General features: G+C 43.6%; 1 protein-coding gene across 1 annotated transcript in view; it reads right to left on the bottom strand.

The window, feature by feature from the left end:
• pdia5 (protein disulfide isomerase family A, member 5) overlaps positions 1-24,891 on the bottom strand; it is a 196,049-nt gene that overhangs the window by 47,543 nt on the left and 123,615 nt on the right. Inside the window, exon 11 of the mRNA XM_034185846.1 lies at positions 22,921-23,057. Within this exon, the coding sequence (XP_034041737.1) occupies positions 22,921-23,057 (137 nt within the window). The remainder of the gene's footprint in view (positions 1-22,920; positions 23,058-24,891) is intronic.

Genomic DNA, 24,891 nt, shown 5'->3' on the forward strand with positions numbered 1-24,891 from the left:
TGGTTTAATTACTGCCACCTTAAAAGCCTGTGGTACATAGCCAACTAACAAAGATAGATTGATCATATTTAAGATCGAAGCATTAAATAATGGTAGGGCTTCCTTGAGCAGCCTGGTAGGAATGGGGTCTAATAAACATGTTGATGGTTTGGATGAAGTAACTAATGAAAATAACTCAGACAGAACAATCGGAGAGAAAGAGTCTAACCAAATACAGGCATCACTGAAAGCAGCCAAAGATAACGATACGTCTTTGGGATGGTTATGAGTAATTTTTTCTCTAATAGTTAAAATTTTGTTAGCAAAGAAAGTCATGAAGTCATTACTAGTTAAAGTTAATGGAATACTCAGCTCAATAGAGCTCTGACTCTTTGTCAGCCTGGCTACAGTGCTGAAAAGAAACCTGGGGTTGTTCTTATTTTCTTCAATTAGTGATGAGTAGAAAGATGTCCTAGCTTTACGGAGGGCTTTTTTATAGAGCAACAGACTCTTTTTCCAGGCTAAGTGAAGATCTTCTAAATTAGTGAGACGCCATTTCCTCTCCAACTTACGGGTTATCTGCTTTAAGCTACGAGTTTGTGAGTTATACCACGGAGTCAGGCACTTCTGATTTAAAGCTCTCTTTTTTAGAGGAGCTACAGCATCCAAAGTTGTCTTCAATGAGGATGTAAAACTACTGACGAGATACTCTATCTCACTTACAGAGTTTAGGTAGCTACTCTGCACTGTGTTGGTATATGGCATTAGAGAACATAAAGAAGGAATCATATCCTTAAACCTAGTTACAGCGCTTTCTGAAAGACTTCTAGTGTAATGAAACTTATTCCCCACTGCCGGGTAGTCCATCAGAGTAAATGTAAATGTTATTAAGAAATGATCAGACAGAAGGGAGTTTTCAGGGAATACTGTTAAATCTTCTATTTCCATACCATAAGTCAGAACAAGATCTAAGATATGATTAAAGTGGTGGGTGGACTCATTTACTTTTTGAGCAAAGCCAATAGAGTCTAATAATAGATTAAATGCAGTGTTGAGGCTGTCATTCTCAGCATCTGTGTGGATGTTAAAATCGCCCATTATAATTATCTTATCTGAGCTAAGCACTAAGTCAGACAAAAGGTCTGAAAATTCACAGAGAAACTCACAGTAACGACCAGGTGGACGATAGATAATAACAAATAAAACTGGTTTTTGGGACTTCCAATTTGGATGGACAAGACTAAGAGTCAAGCTTTCAAATGAATTAAAGCTCTGTCTGGGTTTTTGATTAATTAATAAGCTGGAATGGAAGATTACCTCATGATCATGAGAGCATACATGCTCTCAATGACATGTATGCAAACATCTACATGCTCTGTCTATGAAAAAAATGGTACTGCTGGCAGTGGAAATGCAAGCCAAGCCAGACTTAACCATTCTGACCTGCTCGGTGGAAATGAGGCTTTAGGTTGTTACAGATATCTGGTGAAAATTTCATGTCAATAGCACCTTTGCAAATATATTTACTGAGAAAAATGTTGATATGTTCAATACTTATTTTACCCGTGGTAGTTTCAAACTAACACAAATAAAACAAAGGACACCTCAAAATGAAACCAAACAAAGAATGTGAAGAAGGAAAAAAAAAAGAGGTTTTTCCAGCTACTTCTATTTGTATTTCATGGTGGTGGTGTTGTTTTGTTTTGTTACGTGGTTTGTTTTGTATGTCATGTGCTGCTGCCTTTCCTGGCCAGGTCATTATTGTGAAAGAGGTCTTGATCTCGATGGTCTTTATTATCTGGTTAAATAAAGGTTAAGAAGAACCACAACTTGAGACAATTTAAAAATGCTAAAAATAAATTAGTATTGGATAAAGATAAACTTTACTGACCTCACAGAGGAGAAATTCACATGCTACGTCAGCTCTTTAAAAGAAAAACAAAACAAAAAAAAAAACACATACACACACAAAGTGGGTGCAAGTAGAGGAAAATGTTCATCAAACAGCGTGTGCAAGGATAAGCAATAATAATACTTGTAACAGTACAAGACATAAGATATGAGGTAGAAATAGACTATATATATATATATATATATATATACAGTGAGGAAAATAAGTATTTGAACACCCTGCGATTTTGCAAGTTCTCCCACTTAGAAATCATGGAGGGGTCCGAAATTTTCATCTTAGGTGCATGTCCACTGTGAGAGACATAATCTTAAAAAAAAAAAAAAAAAATCCAGAAATCACAATGTATGATTTTTTAATAATTTATTTGTATGTTACTGCTGCAAATAAGTATTTGAACACCTGTGAAAATCAATGTTAATATTTGGTACAGTAACCTTTGTTTGCAATTACAGAGGTCAGACGTTTCCTGTAGTTTTTCACCAGGTTTGCACACACTGCAGCAGGGATTTTGGTCCACTCATCCATACAGATCTTCTCCAAATCTTTCAGGTTTGGAGTATCAGCTCCCTCCAAAGATTTTCTGTTGAGTTCAGGTCTGGAGACTGGCCAGGCCACTCCAGGACCTTGAAATGCTTCTTACGGAGCCCCTCCTTAGTTGCCCTGGCTGTGTGTTTGGGGTCATTGTCATGCTGGAAGACCCAGCCATGACCCATCTTCAATGCTCTTACTGAGGGAAGGAGGTTGTTTGCCAAAATCTCGCAATACATGACCCCATCCATCCTTCCTTCGGTGCAGTCATCCTGTCCCCTTTGCAGAAGAGCACCCCCAGAGTATGATGTTTCCACCCCCATGCTTCACGTTTGGGATGGTTTTCTTGGGGTTGTTCTCATCCTCTAAACATGGTAAGTGGAGTTGATTCCAAAAAGCTCTATTCTGGTCTCATCTGACCACATGACCTTCTCCCATGCCTCCTCTGGATCATCCAGATGGTCACTGGTGAACTTCAAATGGGCCTGGACATGTGCTGGCTTGAACAGGGGGACCTTGCTGCCCTGCAGGATTTTAAACCATGACAGCATCATGTGTTAATCATGTAATCTTTGTGACTGTGGTCCCAGCTCTCTTTAGGTCACTGACCAGGTCCTCTTGTGTAGTTCTGAGCTTTCTCAGAATCATCCCTACCCCACAAAGTGAGATCTTGCATGGAATCCCAGACCGAGGGAGATTGACAGTCATCTTGTGTTTCTTCCACTTTATAATAAATAATCATAACAGTTGTTGTCTTCTACCAAGCTGCTTGCCTGTTGTCCTGTAGTCCATCCCAGCCTTGTGCAGGTCTACAGTTTTGTCCCTGGTGTCCTTAGACAGCTCTCTTGTCTTGGCTATGGTGGACAGGTTGGAGTGTGATTGATTGACTGAGTGTGTGAACAGGTGTCTTTTATACAGGTAACAAGCTCAAACAGGTGCAATTAATACAGTTCAGAATAAGAGGGCTTCTTAAAGAAAAATTAACGGGTCTGTGAGAGCCAGAATTCTTGCTGGTTGGTAGGTGTTCAAATACTTATTTGCAGATACACACATACACATATGCACACACATACCTATACACATACACATATGCATATATATAAACATGATTGGGATTGAAAAGGAGATAGGAGCTAGGAGCATCTTCTTTGCAATATGTGAAATGGAGTTTAGGTGTGGTAAGGTGACATTAGTGCAGGGATATGTAAATGAGTTGTTATTGCACATGATTTGTGGACATATTAATATTGCCCGTGATTTGTGGACATATTTCATGTGGTTATTTCACAGTGTTATTGTACAGTCTGACAGCAGCAGGGAGGAACGACCTGCGGTATCATTCCCTCTTGCACTGAGGGTGCCTCGGTCTGTAACTGAACAAGCTGGTCAGCTCCACTACAGTCCGGTGCAGAGGGTGAGAGGAGTTATTCATGATGGATTTGAACTTGGTTAACACCCTCCTCTCAGCCACCTCCTCCAGAGAGTCCAGAGGACAGCCCAGGACAGAGCTGGACTTCCTGACCAGCTTGTTCAGTCTCTTTCTCTCCCGCTCTGTGCTGCCCGGGGCCCAACAGATGACAGCATAGAAGAGAGCAGGGGCTACAATAGAGTCGTAGAAGGTCTTAAGCAGAGGCCTGCTCACTCCAAAGGATCTCAGTTGCCTCAGGAGGTGGAGGCGACTCTGGCCTTTTTTGTATAGGGCGTCGGTGTTGTGAGTCCAGTCCAGTTTGCTGTTGAGGTGAACACCCAAGTATTTGAAACTGCCCACAGTCTCTATGTCCTGCCCCTGGATGTTCACCGGTGGGTGATGTGGTGGTTTCCTCCTGAAGTCGATCACAATCTCCTTTGTCTTACTGGTGTTGAGACACAAGTGGTTGCGCTCACACCAGTCCACGAAGTCTGTGATGACCGACTGGTACTTCAGCTCATTCCCCTCAGACACGCTACCCACAATGGCAGAGTCATCAGAGAAGTTCTGGAGGTGGCAGCTGTCTGTGTTGTAGGTGAAGTCCGAGGTGTAGAGGGTGAAGAGGAAAGGTGAGAGGACGGTGCCCTGGGGGGCCCCGGTGCTGCACCTTACCACCTCAGACTGACAGCAGCGCAGCCACACATACTGCGGGCGGTCAGTGAGGTAGTCGATGGTCCAGGCGGCGAGGTGTCCATCCACCCCTGCCTCCTCCAGTTTCTCCCACAGCAGCGCCGGTCTGATGGTGTTGAAAGCGCTGGAGAAATCAAAGAACATGACTTTCACAGTGCTCCCGCTGGTCTCCAGGTGGGTGAGCACTTGCTGCAGTAGGTAGATGACAGCATCATCTACCCCGATGTTGGGCCTGTAGGCGAACTGCAGTGGGTCCAGGGTGTCGCTCACCATGGTGCGAAGGTGAGACAGGACGAGCCGTTCCATGGTCTTCATGAGGTGGGAGGTCAGTGCAACTGGTCTGTAGTTGGCTGGTTCCTTGGCGTGTGATGTTTTGGGAATCGGGACCACACACAAGATCTTCCACAGGGTGGGGACCACCCCAGTCTGAGGCTCATGTTGAAGATGTGGCTGAGGACCTCACAGAGCTCATCTGTACAGGTCCTCAGCAGCCTCGGGGGGGATCCCATCAGGTCCTGCTGCCTTCCTCTGCTTCAGCCGCAGGAGCTGGCCTCTCACCTCGGTTGGAGTTACAGTAAGGGGGAGGAGGGGGGAGCTGAGCTGTGAGTTGAGGTGGGCTGGTGCTGAATACAGTCGCGGGGGAGGAGGGACGAGGTGCAGTGGAGGTGACAGGGGGGTAGAAGGTGGGGGGTGAGAGGGACGGGAGGGTTGGCTGCTGGAGACGTGGAGGGCCAGGAGCAGGCAGGGGAGCAGGCGTGGAGGGGCCAAAACATTTAAAGTAGCTGTTTAACTCCTCTGCGAACCGAGAATCCTGCTGGCACCCTGCCCAAATCCGGAGGCGGTCTTGCGGCATTACACATCTCTGGTGTTGTTCCGGGCCAGCTGCTCCTCCATCTTCCCACCATACACCTCCTTGGCTGCACGGATCTTCCACTGGAGCTCCTGTTGGACTCTACGCTGCACTTCTCTGTCTCCCGATTTGAAAGCCCTCTTCTTCTGGTTCATCAGGACCTTCAACTCAGGGGTCACCCAGGGGTGGTTGCTGGGAAAGCACTGTACCCTCCGGGTGGGCACAGTGCTCTCCACACAGAAGTTCATGCAGTCAGTGACACACTGGGTCAGGCCGTTGATGTCTTCACCATAAGAGTTTTGAAACATGCTCCAGTCTGTGGTTCTGAAACAGTCCCTCAGCCTCTCAGTGGCCTCTTCAGTCCAGAGTTTCACTGACCTTTTCTGCACTGGCTCTTTTCTCACCCTGGGTGTGTATTGGGGGAGCAGATAGACAAGATTGTGATCAGAGCGTCCCAGCGGGGGGAGGGGGGTGGAGGTGTAAGTGTCGTCCACGTTGGCATAAAAGAGGTCCAGTATTCTATTGTCCCTGGTTTTACACATGACGTACAGGGTGAACGTGGGGAGGGTGGTGGAGAGGGAGGCGTGATTAAAATCCCCGGTGATGAGGAGGAGGGTGCGTGGGTGTTGCGTCTGCAGCCGCGTGACTGTACTGTGAATCCGCTTACAGGCAGCGGCGGTGTCCACAGAGGGAGAAATATACGCGCAGAGCATAATCACACTTCCAAACTTCTGTGGGAGATAGTACGGCCTCATGCTCACCGCGAGTAGCTCCACTTCCGAGGAGCAGATCTGCTCCTTCACGTGAATATGAGCTGCGCTGCACCATCTTTCACTCATATAAATGGTGAGCCCCCCCCCCTTCTGCTCTCTGCCAGCGTCCTGTCCGTGCGGATAAGTGTGAAGCCATCCATGTTAATTAAAGAGTCCGGGACATGTTCATCCAACCACGTCTCCGTGAAGCACATGAGACTGCAGCCCTTATAGAGCCTTTGGAAACGGGTTAGCACTGCCAGCTCCTCTTTCTTATTGCGGAGAGATCTTACATTCCCCATGACCACAGACGGAATATAAGTCCTTCTCCGCCCGCCCCTGCAGCCCCTCTGTTTCTTTCGAATGTCTGCAGGTACGTCCGGGTGCTCAGCATAGCGGTGGGGACCGGGCCCACTGTACACTGAGTCTCTTATTTCAAGCTGCTGATCCCGGCTATAAACAATGGGACGTCCAGAGCTGGAAACAAAGGGATTTCCCTGCGCTGCCTCAAAGAGTGCCGACAGCAGCATGAAAATAATCACAAGAGTAACAAAAGTGGGTTTCCCATGTGCATACTTGCACAGGGTACCACCCACTGCAAATAAAGACATATAAGCACTATTAAAAAGTATTAAAAATAGCAAAAGTAGGAAAATCTCATCTCATGAGAGGGTTTTGCTTTGTGTTGCCATATCAGATACACAAGTTGATTTGGCACAGATTCTACCAGACACCCTTCTTGAAACAGCTACAAATCTACATGGAGATTGGGCACAATGGCCTTGAGCTGGAGAACTTCTTGGGCATGCTCATATAATAATTATAACAATAAAATATAATGCAATGCTAAAATACACTTGGCCATATGAGCATGTAATCAATGAAAGAGTGTGTAGAAAGAATGTGACCTTTTGACCCCATAGAATAGGTCAAGTTTGTCCAAGGTATGTGTCCCAAGAATGCTCCCTGTGAATTTGAAGACCCTGGCAGTCATAGGACTGGAGTTATGCTGAGCACACAGACAGACAGACAGAAAGATGGACAGCCGCAAAATCTTTGTGTAAAAACTTGACATCCAAAGCCAGAGCACAATCAATACACAGTAATCAATTCTGGATGGCATTAACACAATTCATCAAAACCTCAGCATCAGCCACAGACAAAACTGATCTAATGTTTTCACATTTTGCAAATTAAAAAAGGACCATGCTTGTCACCTCAATGATATGCACATGAAATGAGACTGATCACCCAGACACCACGTGAAACAATCATACTGGTGTCTCAAGCTAGAAGAATTGATAACAGCAATCTCAGTCTTATCAGAATACAGTAGTATTAAGTTAGACAGCATCCAACTCTTCACAGTTTACATACACACACAGACAGACAGACAGACAGAGAGAGAGAGAGAGCCCCTGTCACAGTGGCGTATTCGTAGAGCTGCTCATTGTGGCGTTGTGTTTCATTTAAATACGCCCGAAATACGCACGTACAAGGTCTGTCCAAAAAGTATCGGACCTTTTTATTTTTTGCAAAAACCATATGGATTTGAATCACGTGTGATTGCATCAGCCAAGCTTGAACCTTCGTGCGCATGCATGAGTTTTTTCAAGCCTGTCGGTTGCGTAATTCGCCTGTGAGCAGGCTTTGTGTGAGCAGTGGTCCACCCCTCTCGTTGGATTTTTATTGCGAATAAATGAATGATTTGGAGCTTTGCTGCATCAAATTTTTCCAGAAACTGTGAGAGACCTCCAGCAGCGACAATTTTATGGGGATTACACAGATTAAGGAGTGCTCCAGCCGGTTTAAAGACCGCCCACAGCTGCTGAGAGCGCGGTGCGCTCCGAGCGCTAATCGACAGGCTCAAACCCCGCTGAAACAACCAGATCATTTGCAACGTGAAGGCTTTGTTGATCCGGGACGTCGTCTGACTTTCACAAAAAGGCAGAAGGCGTGGACATCAGCACTTTTTCGGCACATTCTACTGTTACAGGAGTTTGTTCATGGAAAGAGAAGCGGAGGATTGTGCCACCGTGCCGCGGGACAAAACCACCTCCGTGATGGTCTCACAGGATGGGATTCAGGTGGCTTTCAGACGGCTTCCGGTTGCTTTTCAGTCGTGTGAGCATCTGAGAAATTGTGCATGAGCTGGACATGCCCCAACATGTCCTGTGAGGCTTCATTACGGTGTTGCTTTGCGCCATGCGGCTCCTCCGCACGTCTGTCTCAATGTGCCGAAAAAGTGCTGATGTCCACGTCTTCCGCAATTCCTGTGCTAGTCAGACGACATACCGGATCAAGACAGCGTCCAGTTTAGAAATGAACGGCACATTCCACTGTTACAGGAGTTTTTGTCATGGAAAGAGGAGCAGAGGAATTCCGCACGTCTTGGCAAAGCCGCATGGCGATCAGGGCGTTTGATGAACGCACCGACATGCAGCGAGTGCGCGTTTACTTTAAAGAGTCACAGCTCTTTTCAGCTTTGATCAGACTGATCGATCAGTTCGTCTGATGAGCGCACCGACATGCAGCGAGTGCGCGTTTATTTTAAAGAGTCACAGCTCTGATTAGACACACACACAGAGAGAGAGAGAGAGTGTGTGAGGGAGGGAGAGCGCACGCGCGAGAGAGCGCTTTTATGAAATGATGCGACACAGTGAAACAGTCCTCATATAATTAGTCCATTATGATAAAGTGAAGCAACGATCTTGCAGTATTTATAGCTCCAGAAGAACAACAGGGAGATGTGAAATGGCGCACAGTACCGTGTTGAAGCGTGGGCGGGCTCACAGCGGGCAGCTCTACGAATACGTCACTGTGACAGGGGCATCAGTGAGCACGGCAGTGAGTGAAGTTACCCTACATGCAAACTCACCCCAGGTGAAGTCACCCCAATTTGTTTAAGAGAACTCACCCCAGTGTGTTCTGTCACCGAGCTAAAGTTTTTTCTAGGCTGGATGCATTCTGTCAAATGTCCTAAAAAATCCTACACTGACATATAACTTTTAATACATTTTATTGTCCTATATTTTTACAATAGGCCTGAGTGGCACATCCTGTTTGTGGATTTTTGGCAGTCCATAGATGCATGGAGTGGCGTCCCCAGGGTACACAAACAGGACGTGCCACTCAGGTCTATTGTATGTAGCACAGATTCCATCACGTACAATTTGGCCAAGCACCTCAAGTGGATTTTGGCTCCTCTAGTGGGTAACTCAGAACACCATGTGGAGAACACACAAAAATTTGTGAACAAGATCAAGGACCTGCAGCTGGAGGCAGATGAAACAATCGTGTCATTTGATGTGACTTCGTTGTTCACCTGCATCCCCACCACTGAGGCTGTCTCAGCTGTGAGGCAGAGACTGCTGGAGGATGTGTCTCTACTTGAAAGGACCAAACACACACCAGACCACATCTGCCAACTCTTGGAGATCTGTCTTAACACCACGTATTTCCTGTTTAGGGGGAATTACTACAGGCAGATTCATGGTTGTGCGATGGGGTCTCCGGTATCCCCCATTGTGGCCAATCTGTACATGGAGCGAGTGGAGAAGACAGCCTTGACGTCTTTCACGGGCATCTCTCCCAGTCACTGGTTCAGATATGTTGATGACACATGGGTTAAAATCAAGCAACAGGAAGTTGAGGACTTTACAGAACACATCAACTCGGTGGACGCCAATATCAAGTTCACACGTGAGGATGCCAGAAACAACCATTTAGCCTTCTTGGACTGTGATGTTACGATTGGCGAGAACAGGCAGCTCCAGATAGGGGTTTACAGAAAACCAACTCAGACTGACAAATATCTGCTCTTTGGCTCAAACCACCCCCTTGAACACAAGCTCGGGGTGATCAGGATGCTTCAACACAAAGCCCTACAGGTGCCCACAACTGCAGAGGGAAGGGCTACAGAACAACAACTTGTCTGGAAAGTCCTCACAGTATGTGGGTACCCACGATGGTCCCTGGACAAAGTGCAGAAGTCCCAGAGAACAAAGAGACCAGATAGACAGGAGACAGAGACAAGAAGAAGAGGAGTGTCTCTCCCTTATTTAGCAGGAGTAGGGGAAAAACTACAGAGGATCTTCAAACAGCACAAAATCCCAGTTTACTTTAAACCAGTTAACACCTTGAGACAGAAATTAGTTCACCCCAAGGACAGGATCCCTAGTTACAAACAGAGCAATGTAGTGTATTCTATCAGATGTCAGGAAAACTGTAACGAACACTACATAGGTGAGACTAAGCAACCTTTACACAAAAGGCTATACCAGCACCGCAGAGAGGGTGCCAGTGGACCTCAGTCTGCAGTTCATCTCCACCTTAAAGACACTAACCACATGTTTGAGGACAAGGAAGTTAAAGTATTAGCCAGAGAGAAGAAATGGTTTGAGAGAGGGGTCAAGGAGGCATTCTTTGTGAAATGTTTGAAACCCAGCCTTAACTGGGGAGGGGGTCTGAGACACGCTTTATCCCCTGTTTACAATGGGGTACTCAGGTCAAAGCAGTTTCAGTCTTTTGTTCATGGTAATGAGTCATTCACGTCATCAGCAGAGTCGTCAAGGGAGCCTTCAGGAGAGGGACAGCTGCCCTGTCATTAGGAGGGTGCTAACTAGAGCACAATAGGTGCTAATTAGAGCTATTGTTTAGTCACTAGCCTACAGCAGTCTGCTTCTCGGTAGGAGGGGTCTGGTTAGGTTTAAAACTCCAGCTTTTGTGACTTCTTGATTATTCTTCTCTACAAGAGTCAAGACAGAGGTCAGACCACCAGAGCAAGAATTTTAGCTGAGGAAGCTTCTGCGATTTGAAGCGAAACATCTTCGCGTCAAGCAACCGAGTCAAGTCGAATATTCAAGCTTCTCTACTATGGAAACCACCTGGACAACTGAGAGCCTACACATAAAAATGACAGAGTTCCGTTAACATTGATAAACTGTCCAGAATTAGTTGTTTAAAATAGAAACCATTAGTGGAAAGTGCTTTGCGTTTCATGTCTCCTGCCCACTGTACGTGTTGTAGCATGTGGAAAGTAAATGGCACTTTTTTGGGGCAGCAGCGGGAAGTGTGCATAAAGACAGAAGCTCTGGCTCATTGTTCGTTTGGGGTTTGTGATTACCTTTGATTTTACTCAGAAGCCTCAGCGGTGCTTAAACTCTAAACTGGCTTATCAGTAACTGACAGTGTACCGAGTCAGTACGAAAAGTCAGCGGTTAGGGGCTAGCTGTAACTTCCGCTTTTTTCAGCGCTTAATCAATTTTGCATTATAAAAGTTAACTTTTCAATTTGCGGTTATCGAAGCTAACCTTTTTGTTATCTGTGCACACCACTGCTGTAAGGAGCATTCCCTAAGGTGAAATACTATGTTGAGAGAAGTGACTCATGTGGAAACCCACACAACTTTATATAATTTTGGAAAAGCGTGACCAGGAAGAGTCGGAGAGAGAAGGCAGGTGACAGTGGCGCAGGCTCCATTTGTGAACTTGAACCGTCTCCCAGCCAATTGTGTTAGCAATGTGTAATTACTTGCTTATTGACTGGATGGACATATTAAAGAATCAGGCACATAATAATATAATGTAACATACAATTTTATGAAATAATGTAAAGGAGGGGTAAGACTACACAAGTTTGCTCTTCTTACCACTTTTGGACACTGAACAACAGAGTAAACGTGGTTATTTTTATCTGGAATTATTCTTGAATTTTTGTAATATTTCAGATCAGTTTGTGTTTCTGTGATTATTCTTGACTTTTTAAAATCATATTTCTTTTTTTTTTGGTGATTTTTGTAGACCTTTTAGTCACATTTCAGTTAAGATGTGTTTAATTTTTGTGATTATTATTGAACTTTTTGCAGTATTTCAGTTAAGATGCATTTATTTTTTGCTGATAATTATTTATTTTTGTAGTATTCAGTTAAAATTAATCCACTTTACAGGGATTACCTTGACCTTTTTTGAGTATTTCAGTTAAGACCCAGTAAGACATCAACATCAATTTGATCAGCTAACGCTTAGCATAGGTTTGCGTGTCACACATCACACTGACAAAGTGAGGAACCTTGGGGTAATTTTTATCCTAATTTGTGAGTCCAAAGATTCGTCTCATCCTGTCTATGGCTGATGCTGAGACCCTGATTCATGCATTTGTTTCTTCTAGCTTGGACTACTGCAATGTTCTATTTTATGGTTTACCGTAGTCCAACATTAGGGGTCTCCAATTGGTTCAAAATACTGCTGCCAAAGTTTTGACAGGAAGCAGAAAGTTTGACCACATTACACCCATTTTGGTGTCTCTTCACTGGCTTCCTGGCTCTGTGAGATCAGATTTTAAGATTCTGTTACTAACCTATAAAATTATTGACGGATTGCAACCTCCCTACTTGGCTGACCTACCTAAACCCTACGTACCGACGGGCTCTGCGTTCTCAGGGTGCAGGAATACTTTTGTGTCCCTAGGGTAAATAAAAAGTCTGCGGATCACAGAGCTTTCTCTTATCGTGCACCTGGTTTGAGGAATGATCTCCCTGCATCAATAAAACAGTCAGATTCTGTAGAGACTTTCAAGTCCAGACTTAAGAATATGGATGAGTATTGATAAGATTTTATCGATACTGATGCCATTATCAATTCCGCTTATCAATCCGATTCCTTATCGATTCTCTTATCAATACCTCTTGTGAATTTTCTGTGTACTAAAAGCAGGCTTTACAGGTTTTCTACATCAACCATATTTTATTGAGTCTAAAAGTAAATAAATATGAAATTTGTCACTGGATCCTTGATCTCTGGACATAAATTGAAATAAATTCTGTAGTTTTTCTCAAAAGCATTTCCTTTAAGACATTAATGCCATGAATGTCACTCCATACCTGTGAGCTGAGCTCAGCTGGCTGCGCTGCACATCAGAATCAATTCGTAAAGAATGCAGGACATCTCATTTTGGGAGGAAAAAAACATTTTAGGCAATTGTAGTTTATTGTTTGTATTACAACGTTTGGAATGAGGTGTCATTTTATTTAAAGCGGCTAGTCACTGTGAAGAGCTTAATTCCGACCGGACTCGGCAGAGAATGGTGCATCGTTTGGAGCTGTGCAAACAGAACGGGGGACGATTGTCATTTCTTGCCTGTAACAAGATAATAGTCCTAGTTAGTGACTTTAACCCACACTAAAGGGCTCAGGATTGACATCTTTAAATGGCTTTGACAGGCGTTAATAAGCGGACTTGCCACTTCTGAAAAACAGCGAAGCAAAGAACCAATGAAGCAGCGGCTCAGAGCACTGCTTCATTGGTTCAGGCTTCAAAGCGGAGCCGTTACAGAAGCGGTTGATTACAGACTCGCTGCAGGGTCTGCAATAAACATAGAGAAATGATAATTTTCTCTGAAGGACTGATAAGGGAAACATTAAACAAAAAGGCTATTGATGTCGGTGGATCGAATCATTTCTTAACGATTCTCAAAAAGAATTGGTTCTCGATACCCGCCCCTACTTAACAAGCACTTATTTTCCCTTTTGTATGGTGAGCATACTGGCATAGTACTATGCTTTCTACCATTTTAAATTCATTTTATTATTAAAAAGGGTGGGCTGCGGCTTCAACTCTAAAGTCTGGGTCTTTTAGTGAAGCTTAGGGATAGTGGCTGGCGATTACCTTATTATTTCTTCTGCCCCCTGATTCTGTTTTTTTCTCTCTGTTTAAGGTGCGGCTCCATCCAGAAATGGAAGTGGGTGTATTCCTCTGCAGGCCTCCCGTCCTGGACACCAGCATGGACTCCCAAAATTTACTGTACAATTTCCTGTATTGTCTATTGTGTCGCCAGCATGGCCCAAGCAGAGGATCATCCCCTTGAGTATGGTCTGCTTTAAATTTCTTCCTCAAATTATCAGAGGGAATTTTACCTTACCACTGTCACCTGTGTGTAGGGGTTGGTAAGGGTAGACCTTACTTGTGAACCTTGTTGTGATTTGGCACTATATTAATGAAAATAAATTGAAAATTGGAATTGAAGATGCGTTTATTTTTCAGTGATTATTTTTGTATTTTTTGTAGCATTTCAGTGAAAGTCGACCAATCCAAAAACTGCAACATTAATCAGCATTCGTTGCTCCGTAAGATGTGTTTATTTCTCTGTGATTATTTTTTACTTTTTTGTAGTATTTCAATTAAGATACTCTTATTTTTCCATGATTATTCTTTGTAGTATCTCACTTAAGATGTGTCTACTTTTATTATTTTCGTCTTTCTTTGTAATGTAAGGGCAGTCGCATACTCTTTGTTCTTATTTGGAGAAACTGGGGGTGGGGGGCAATGGTAAGAGAGGGAGCAAGAGAGAAACAATGTATGGGCAAGGGCCCTAACCTGGACACAGTGAGAATTTCCAATTGCTTTCTACAAGTAACAGCCTAGATCAGTGGTCTCCAAACTATTCCAGAAAGGGCCGAGAGGGTGCAGGTTTTCTTTGCAGCCACTGACTTCAACAGGTGATTTCACTGATTAACATCCCTTTGAACAGGTGGGATGAGTTCATCAGTGAATCCTGATAGCTGGGCCTCCCCCAGTAACCTAATCACATTGCTTCACATTGCTGATAAGGTTACAAACAACACATCATCAGTAGGGTAAAACTAACCTGTCTCACGACGGTTCCTCTCGTACTGAGCTGGTACCTCTCGTACTTAAATCCTCCAAACTGTGACTATCCAGGGTTGGGACCAGGAAGCAGAGTTGTAGTCTTACACACCTCTCTACAGCTTCTCTACCCCTGCCATCCCCTCATTACCCCATCCCCGTAGAGACGGTGCCTACTCCCAGACCACCAATAACCAGTAAAAATCTATTTAAGCATAAAAATTCTAAAAGAAAAAATAATATAGCACCTTCAACTGCACCACAGACTAAAACAGTTAAATGTGGTCTATTAAACATTACATCTCTCTCTTCTAAGTCCCTGTTAGTAAATGATATAATAATTGATCAACATATTGATTTATTCTGCCTTACAGAAACCTGGTTACAGCAGGATGAATATGTTAGTTTAAATGAGTCAACACCCCCGAGTCACACTAACTGCCAGAACGCTCGTAGCATGGGCCGAGGCGGAGGATTAGTAGCAATCTTCCACTCCAGCTTATTAATTAATCAAAAACCCAGACAGAGCTTTAATTCATTTGAAAGCTTGTCTCTTAGTCTTGTCCATCCAAATTGGAAGTCCCAAAAAACAGTTTTATTTGTTGTTATCTATCGTCCACCTGGTCGTTACTGTGAGTTTCTCTGTGAATTTTCGGACCTTTTGTCTGACTTAGTGCTTAGCTCAGATAAGATAATTATAGTGGGCGATTTTAACATCCACACAGATGCTGAGAATGACAGCCTCAACACTGCATTTAATCTATTGTTAGACTCGATTGGCTTTGCTCAAAATGCAAATGAGTCCACCCACCATTTTAATCATACCTTAGATCTTGTTCTGACTTATGGTATGGAAATTGAAGACTTAACAGTATTCCCTGAAAACCCCCTTCTGTCTGATCATTTCTTAATAACATTTACATTTACTCTGATGGACTACCCAGCAGTGGGGAATAAGTTTCATTACAGCAGAATTCTTTCAGAAAGCGCTGTAACTAGATTTAAGGATATGATTCCTTCTTTATGTTCTCCAATGCCATATGCCAACACAGGGCAGAGTAGCTACCTAAACTCTGAGTGAGATAGACTATCTCGTCAATAGTTTTATATCCTCATTGAGGACAACTTTGGATGCTGTAGCTCCTCTGAAAAAGAGAGCCTTAAATCAGAAGTGCCTGACTCTGTGGTATAACTCACAAACTCGCAGCTTAAAGCAGATAACCCGTAAGTTGGAGAGGAAATGGCGTCTCACTAATTTAGAAGATCTTCACTTAGCCTGGAAAGAGTCTGTTGCTCTATCAAAAAGCCCTCCGTAAAGCTAGGACATCTTATTACTCATCACTAATTGAGGAAAATAAGAACAACCCCAGGTTTCTTTTCAGCACTGTAGCCAGGATGACAAAGAGTCAGAGCTCTATTGAGCCGAGTATTCCTTTAACTTTAACTAGTAATGACTTCATGACTTTCTTTGCTAATAAAATTTTAACTATAAGAGAAAAAATTACTCATAACCATCCCAAAGGCATATCGTTCTCTTTGGCTGCTTTCAGTGATGCCGGTATTTGGTTAGACTCTTTCTCTCCGATTGTTCTGTCTGAGTTATTTTCATTAGTTACTTCCTCCAAACCATCAACATGTCTATTAGACCCCATTCCTACCAGGCTGCTCAAGGAAGCCCTACCATTAATTAATGCTTCGATCTTAAATATGATCAATCTATCTTTATTAGTTGGCTATGTACCACAGGCTTTTAAGGTGGCAGTAATTAAACCATTACTTAAAAAGCCATCACTTGACCCAGATATCTTAGCTAATTATAGGCCAATCTCCAACCTTCCTTTTCTCTCAAAAATTCTTGAAAGGGTAGTTGTAAAACAGCTAACTGATCATCTGCAGAGGAATGATCTATTTGAAGAGTTTCAGTCAGGGTTTAGAATTCATCATAGTACAGAAACAGCATTAGTGAAGGTTACAAATGATCTTCTTATGGCCTCAGACAGTTGACTCATCTCTGTGCTTGTTCTGTTAGACCTCAGTGCTGCTTTTGATACTGTTGACCATAAAATTTTATTACAGAGATTAGAGCATGCCATAGGTATTAAAGGCACTGCGCTGCGGTGGTTTGAATCATATTTATCTAATAGATTACAATTTGTTCATGTAAATGGGGAATCTTCTTCACAGACTAAGGTTAATTATGGAGTTCCACAAGGTTCTGTGCTAGGACCAATTTTATTCACTTTATACATGCTTCCCTTAGGCAGTATTATTAGACAGCATTGCTTAAATTTTCATTGTTACGCAGATGATACCCAGCTTTATCTATCCATGAAGGCAGAGGACACACACCAATTAGCTAAACTGCGGGATTGTCTTACAGATATAAAGACATGGATGACCTCTAATTTCCTGCTTTTAAACTCAGATAAAACTGAAGTTATTGTACTTGGCCCCACAAATCTTAGAAACATGGTGTCTAACCAGATCCTTACTCTGGATGGCATTACCCTGACCTCTAGTAATACTGTGAGAAATCTTGGAGTCATTTTTGATCAGGATATGTCATTCAATGCGCATATTAAACAAATATGTAGGACTGCTTTTTTGCATTTGTGCAATATCTCTAAAATTAGAATGGTCTTGTCTCAGAGTGATGCTGAAAAACTAATTCATGCATTTATTTCCTCTAGGCTGGACCATTGCAATTCATTATTATCAGGTTGTCCTAAAAGTTCCCTGAAAAGCCTTCAGTTAATTCAAAATGCTGCAGCTAGAGTGCTGACAGGGACTTGAAGCACAGAGCATATCTCACCTATATTGGCCTCTCTTCATTGGCTTCCTGTTAATTCTAGAATAGAATTTAAAATTCTTCTTCTTACTTATAAGGTTTTGAATAATCAGGTCCCATCTTATCTTAGGGACCTCATAGTACCATATCACCCCAATAGAGCGCTTCGCTCTCAGACTGGAGGCTTACTTGTAGTTCCTAGGGTTTGTAAGAGTAGAATGGGAGGCAGAGCCTTCAGCTTTCATGCTCCTCTCCTCTGGAACCAGCTCCCAATTCAGATCAGGGAGACAGACACCCTCTCTACTTTTAAGATTAGGCTTAAAACTTTCCTTTTTGCTAAAGCTTATAGTTAGGGCTGGATCAGGTGACCCTGAACCATCCCTTAGTTATGCTGCTATAGACTTAGACTGATGGGGGGTTCCCATGATGCACTGAGTGTTTCTTTCTGTTTTTGCTCTGTATGCACCACTCTGCATTTAATCATTAGTGATTGATCTCTGCTGCCCTCCACAGCATGTCTTTTTCCTGGTTCTCTCCCTCAGCCCCAACCAGTCCCAGCAGGAGACTGCCCCTCCCTGAGCCCGGTTTTGCTGGAGGTTTCTTCCTGTTAAAAGGGAGTTTTTCCTTCCCACTGTCGCCAAGTGCTTGCTCACAGGGGGTCGTTGGAGTTTTTCCATAATTATTGTATGGCTTTGCCTTACAATATAAAGCGCCTTGGGGCAACTGTTTGTTGTGATTTGGTGTTATATAAATAAAATTGATTTGATTTGATCTGATATGATATGACTCGAGCTGAATGACATTTCACTGGAGGAGGTTGACGGTTGCCGTTCCTGTAAGCTTGCAATACGAGGTCTGTCAGAAAAGTATCGGACCTTTGGCTGGGAAAAAAAAAAACTGGCTTACCTGGAGCGTTGGAAACCTAATCACCCTCGAAGTAGTCTCCTTGGGACTTCACACACTTCTCCCAGCAGTGTCGCCACTGTTGGAAGCATTCCAAAAAAGCCTCTTTCGGGATGGAGCGCAGCTCCGCCGTCGTTGCAGCCATGATGTTCTCCCTTGTCTCAAAACGCGTTCCTTTTAATGGTCTTTTAATTTTTGGGAACAGCCAGACGTCACAAGGGGCCATGTCAGGAGAGTATGGAGCCTATGGAACCACAAACGTTTGGTTTTGAGACAAAAAAAATCTGAATTAAGTTCGAGGAATGTGCTGGAGCATTGTCGTGGTGGAGGCGCCAATTTTCTGTGGCCCATAACTCCGGTCTCTTGCGCTGTACAGCATTACGGAGGCGACGGAGGATATCCCTGTAATACTCCTTCGTTACTGTTTGACCCTGTGGTGCGTAATCGTGGTGTACCACACCGCAGGAGTAAAAAAAAAAAAAACAGTCAGCATTACCTTCACATTGCTGCACACTTGGCGCGCCTTCTTCGGTCGTGGCGACGTGGAATGCTTCCACTGTGACGACTGGAATTTGGTTTCCGTGTTGTACCCGTACACCCAGGACTCATCACCGGTTATAATGGTGTCCATAAAGCTGGGATCAGTGTGAATGGAGTCCAGCATGAGACTTCAACACGGAGGTGCTTTTGTTCCGCCGTCAGCAACCTCGGCACGAATTTCACAGCCACTCGCTTCATGCCCAAATCTTCTGTCATGATGGAATGTGCTGAAAAAGTACTAATGTCCACTTCCTCCGCAATTTCTCGGATGGTCACTCAACGGTCCCGCATCACCACAGCGTTCACTTTGGAAACGATCTCCTCATTTCGGCATGTTGAAGGTCAACCGGAGCGCGGCTCACTCTCCACCGTTACGCAGCCGTCTTTAAACCGGTTGTACCACTCCTTAATCCGTGTGGTGCTCATAGCTTCATCTCCGAAAGCCGTCTGGATTTTCCGAATCGTTTCCACTTGGCTGTCGCCAAGTTTCTGGCAGAATTTAATGCAACAGCACTGCTCCAACCATTCAGCCATTTTCTGCACAAACAGAAATCCGTCGAGGGGGGTGGAGCACTCCTCCCACAAGGCGTGCTCACAGGCAAATGAAGCAACCGACAGGCGTGAAAAAACTCACGCATGCGCACGAAGGTTCAAGCTTGGCTGATGCAATCACATGTGATTCAAATCCATATGGTTTTTGAAAAAAATAAAAAGGTACGATACTTTTCTCACAGACCTTGTATAGCGTTAACAACCCACTGCAACAGTCTTTGCTTGGACAAGGCGCAGCCCTTCCTGGGGACCCCATAGCAGACAAACAGCGCATCAGATCTGCAAAATGCAGCTGTCAATTCATTATAATGTCTAAGTGCACGAACAGGGCACAACAGACTAGAATTCACTTCTGCAGTAGATTGTGGGGTAAAGACAGCCAGGGTAACTGGCTGGTTAGCATGGAAGGGTAAAACCGTCTTTCGTAAAAAGGAGGTGTTCGGCCACAGAGTAACCCCTGACCCATCAGAATTCCAGTGCATGCAGTTATCAGCAAGTGACAAGGCATGGAGCTCACCAACGTGCTTTGCAGATGAAATAGCAAGGAGGAATGCAGTCTTAATTGACAAAAAGTTGAGGTCACTGGCACCCAGTGGCTGAAACGGTGAAGAGCATAAACTCTCAAGAACCAATGGAAGATCGCACAGGTGCAATCCTCGGAGGCCGAAGGCGAAGAGCACCTCTTAAAAAGTGACATATTGTTAGTGCAATCCTATTGACTGACCATCTGCAACATAAACTTTAATTGTAGAGCCTGAAAGACTGCTGTCAAATAACCACTAAGCAGCACTGGCACAGGGTCCACGCTTTGAGTACTGCACCAACAGGTAAAAAGCTTCCATCTAATGTAGCATAATGCCCTAGTGGAGGGTGCACAGGCATTCAGTATATTCTGCACGACAGCTTGATCACAAGAGTTCAACATGGAGTCTGTCTCCTCAGGGGTCACACAGACAGTTGAAGACGCTCTGGGGGAGGAAGCCAAATGTTCCCGTCCAACTGCGACAAAAGGTCCCTCCTCTGTGGGAGAGGCCATGGCTCTCTGCAGAGGAGTGCCACAATCATGGGGAGGTGCAGTGGGGGTCATCATCTTTCAGTGCAATACTGCAGTTAAACGAGCCTGTGGCTACGTGTTAAGAAGTCAGTTTGGAAAGAAACAACTTCAAAAATATGATGCAATGCTAAAATACCCTCGGCCATATGAGCATGTAATCAGTGAAAGCATGTGTACAAAGAATGTGATCTTTTAACCCCTTAGGTCAAGGTTAGCCATCTCTGAACTTGCCCAAGGTCCATGTCCCAAGAATGCATCCTGTGAATTTGAAGACACTAACAGTAATATAACTAGACTGAGTACAGACACACAGACGGATGCATGCAAAGTCTTCGCAATACCCGATGGCCATATTTTGGCCTCAGGTAACCAGATTTTTTTCGCAATGCATGTACACTTATGGATTCAAGCGTGGAGCACATCTGTTAGAACATAATTGTGTATTACCAATTCTGCTGCATTTCCCTTAAAACAGTTCTACTTGGGAGCAACTTTTGTTTTTGGAAAGAGACTAGCAGACTCACTCCAAGAATGTTCAATCAGAGGCTTGGCAGCGGAATTAAACTGCAAGCAAGCAAACCCCAACCGTTCACAGGACGGTGAGAAAAGCCATGCTGAGAGGACAGAAATGCAAGTTGATAGTGAAGGCGAGGAGATCATCAATCTCAGCATGGAAGCAGAACTCTAAGGAAACTGCATCCAGGCAATAGCAGGAATCTGTGTGTATGTCAAACAGGGAGTAATTGAGTGCAAGAAATGTTGATGTGAAATGTGTCATGCATTTGTACAGATTATTGCGTGAGCTGAAAAGATGTGATGTGCCTTGTTTCATCTGGCTGCCCTTCATTTCAGTCCGGATGTGGGTAAATGGCTCCTGACTGCAGGGCAACTCAAGTGCAAAGCAATAGACTGCAAAGCCACAGCAGCATGTGGTGAAAGAGCGCATATCCTGCAAGGTCCTACTCTATCCAAAACATCCAACCACACAGGCGCACCTCTATCTCATCAATAAACAAATTTAAAGGAGAACAACACTGATCCTGCATGTTTTGCTGGATTTCAGCCCTGAAGAACAAAACTAAAGTCATCCAAATAAACTGTGCTGTATGTAAACCCAGATATGCAAGGGAAAAACAAAACACAACTCTTAATTTGTGCAGGAGTTAAGAACACTCAACAGAGAAGATCATGTGGTTGCTAAATTTAGAGAAAGTTAAAACAGCAGTTTTTCTGTGGTGACGGAGCCCAGACACAATATGCAGTTACTGCTGTATGAAAATGCACGGAGGTGAAAATCATCAGTCCACAAACACCAGCTATGCCTGCTTCAGCATCCCTGCGAGTGTGAAGAGCTGGTCCACTATAATGCTGCGTTTACACATAAAAACGGCACGTCACAAATGCCACGAATTATACATTCTTGGCCGCTGATCACATTAGCGGCCAATATATATATATATATATATATATATATATATATATATATATATATATATATATATATATATATATATATATATATATATTCTAATCTTATATTTGTACAAAGAGATTTCACTGCACTGTCCTGTAGGAATTTATGCTTATAACTGTTTGTGCCTTTTGTTTTTTTTTTACTTCATCTGTTTGCATGTTTATTTTTGATTTCTCTTGTCTATCAGTTACAGAGAGAGGAGGTACACAGCTGCTGTCTTTAGAAATTGTCATGCAGGATTAATTTGTCTAAATTTGCAGCTATGGGTTACATCCATCAATGTTCAAAATGTAATTTGTATAACTGCTTCACACATGAGGGATGAGCCAAAGCAATCTGAAACTGAGTAACAGTCTGGCAGAGTGACAAAGTTCTGCTAAACAACAATACCAAAGTGTGTGAATAACAATGACAAGTGTGCATATGTGAAGCATATGGCAACATGGAAGTGCTTTGTTGTGTGTATGTGAGCTTTAGTTAATACAGCCAACTTGTCTCTGGTGTGTTTTTAATTTTTGCATTTTGTCTCTGACTCATACTGAGAAAAACAGTGAAAACTTCCAAGAGCCTCTGCAAAGGAAAGTTTAACACTGGAATGAGCTCATTTTTTTTACTTGAAAAGAAAAAAAAAAAAAATCAAGTTTGTGTGTGTGTGTGTGTGTGTGTGTGTGTGTGTGCTTTATTTATTAATATTATGGGATTGGATGTTCATGAATGTTTGAGTTGTAGCACATTTTCTCTTTAGTTGTCCTTGAACTTTTGAAGATGATGTGCTGGCGTTTTGCTTCACTGGGAAAATAAATAAATAACTCAAAACTTTCCTTCATTTATATTTTTGGTTTACTCACATGGGGCATAGAACATGACCAAAACTGATGGATGGTCCTCCATGAAGCTGTCGAAGGACTCATCAGTAAGGTGAAAGACGGGTGAGTCTGTCTCTGTCCATGGCACTTCAGGAGTCTTTGGCTGGGGGGGCTGAGGGCTGAAACAGGAAGGAGAAAGAACAAAAGCAACAGGTGACAGACATTATTAAAGGTCCACCAGAGTGACACATTTTACTTTCCCCCTGCTGGCAAGACAACGTCACCCTAACGGGAGAAGACTGTGATGTCATCGTTTTTCTTTTACAGGTACATGTTACTGAATGACCGTTATCTTGCCAAAAGGTGAACAAAAGAGGCTACCACGAGGAACGAACACCACGAAGAGGGACTGACGGGCAAGGGCGTATACTATATGCATGCCAAATTTGGATGCAAAAAAGCACACATTGTAACCAGAAATTTTTTTTTTGTTTTTTGGTGATTTTAGTGTTTGACCTTCCTGTGACCTTGACCTTTGACCTCGACACTGAAAAACATGCATACCGATGCCTTGTCAACAAGCCATCCAATCCACACACCACAATGCCTAATTGACAGCATGTAATGACTTGGCATTAATGAAGGACACCGTAGTCAAAATGAAACAAGAAATCTGGACTTATGTTGACTTTCGGAGACATCGTTTAACCATTGTCCAACCACCACTTTTTCTAATCACAAAAAGTGGTGGTTGATTGGTCACCCAGAGGAGAACATTACTGGAATTACTAAATTGCTTGTTTGGGGTAAATTGTTGCTTTGTGGGGGACCCATAAACAATGTCCGATTACAAAAAAAATTTGGCACTGATCTTTTACTTTATTAGTGGAACAAAAACAATTTGTAACATTTGACATTTTGAACAGGTCTCACACACACACACACACACACACACACACACACACACACACACACACACACACACACACACACACACACACACACACACACACACACACACACACACACACACACACACACACACACACACACACACACACACACACACACACACACACACCTGGAGTGGACAGCCCTGCCTTGATGATGGAACAGAGTCCTGCTGTGCCAAGAACACATGGACATGGACACAAACAAGTGCACACACCCTGCGCCTGTGCATTCACACGTTTCCCTTCAACAATCTTTTCTTCTGGTTGCAAGCTCTGGCCTGAACCAAAGTGGTGAAACCCCATGTGACTGAATGTCTTCTAAAAAGGTCAGAATTGTGTAACTGGGCCATTTTAAACGGCTCTGTCTCTTCCAGACTCCCCTCTTATCCAGAATGTCATCTGTCTAATATGCACATCTGTGACATATAAGCAGTCAGGGGTTAGTGACTGTTGGGATGACAGTGCACTTATTCCTCATTCCAAAGCCAAATCGAGCTCTCAGATATTAAGTGGTGCAGTTTTCACCTGGGCAGCCAGTCCATAGCCACATTTCTCCTCTCTGCACTAATAGTACCTTTGCACACTATGTTGCTCTGCACGCAGCTACATTCCCTCGATAGAAAACCTCACTTGTCACTGACTGAGTCTGCTATCTGTATAGTAATCCGCCGGGTTCCAGCGCACACTGCTGTTAAAGGGAATGACGGGCAGTAATTTCATTGGTTTAATTCATGTTGCGCATCAAACACACAAGTAATGAGTTGATTAAATACAACACATTTGCACACCGTGCCTAATTCTCAGAATACACGTCGAATAAAGAGCAAAATGGAGTTGGACACACCCCAAATGCACTTCAGCAATGTGCTTCAAGGTAGCCACATTAGCTACAAGCGACAGAGGGAAAGCGTTGACTTACCATTCATTTTCAATCAGAGCAAGTGTTTTGCATCGGAAAGAAACAGCGGTTGTTCTGCCACAAGCTAGGCAGGGCCAAAGTAGACCAAATCAAATCAATTTTATTTATATAGCGCCAAATCACAACAAACAGTTGCCCCAA

The sequence above is a fragment of the Thalassophryne amazonica genome, chromosome 14, assembly GCF_902500255.1.
Source record: "Thalassophryne amazonica chromosome 14, fThaAma1.1, whole genome shotgun sequence".
Classification (NCBI taxonomy): Eukaryota; Metazoa; Chordata; class Actinopteri; order Batrachoidiformes; family Batrachoididae; genus Thalassophryne; species Thalassophryne amazonica.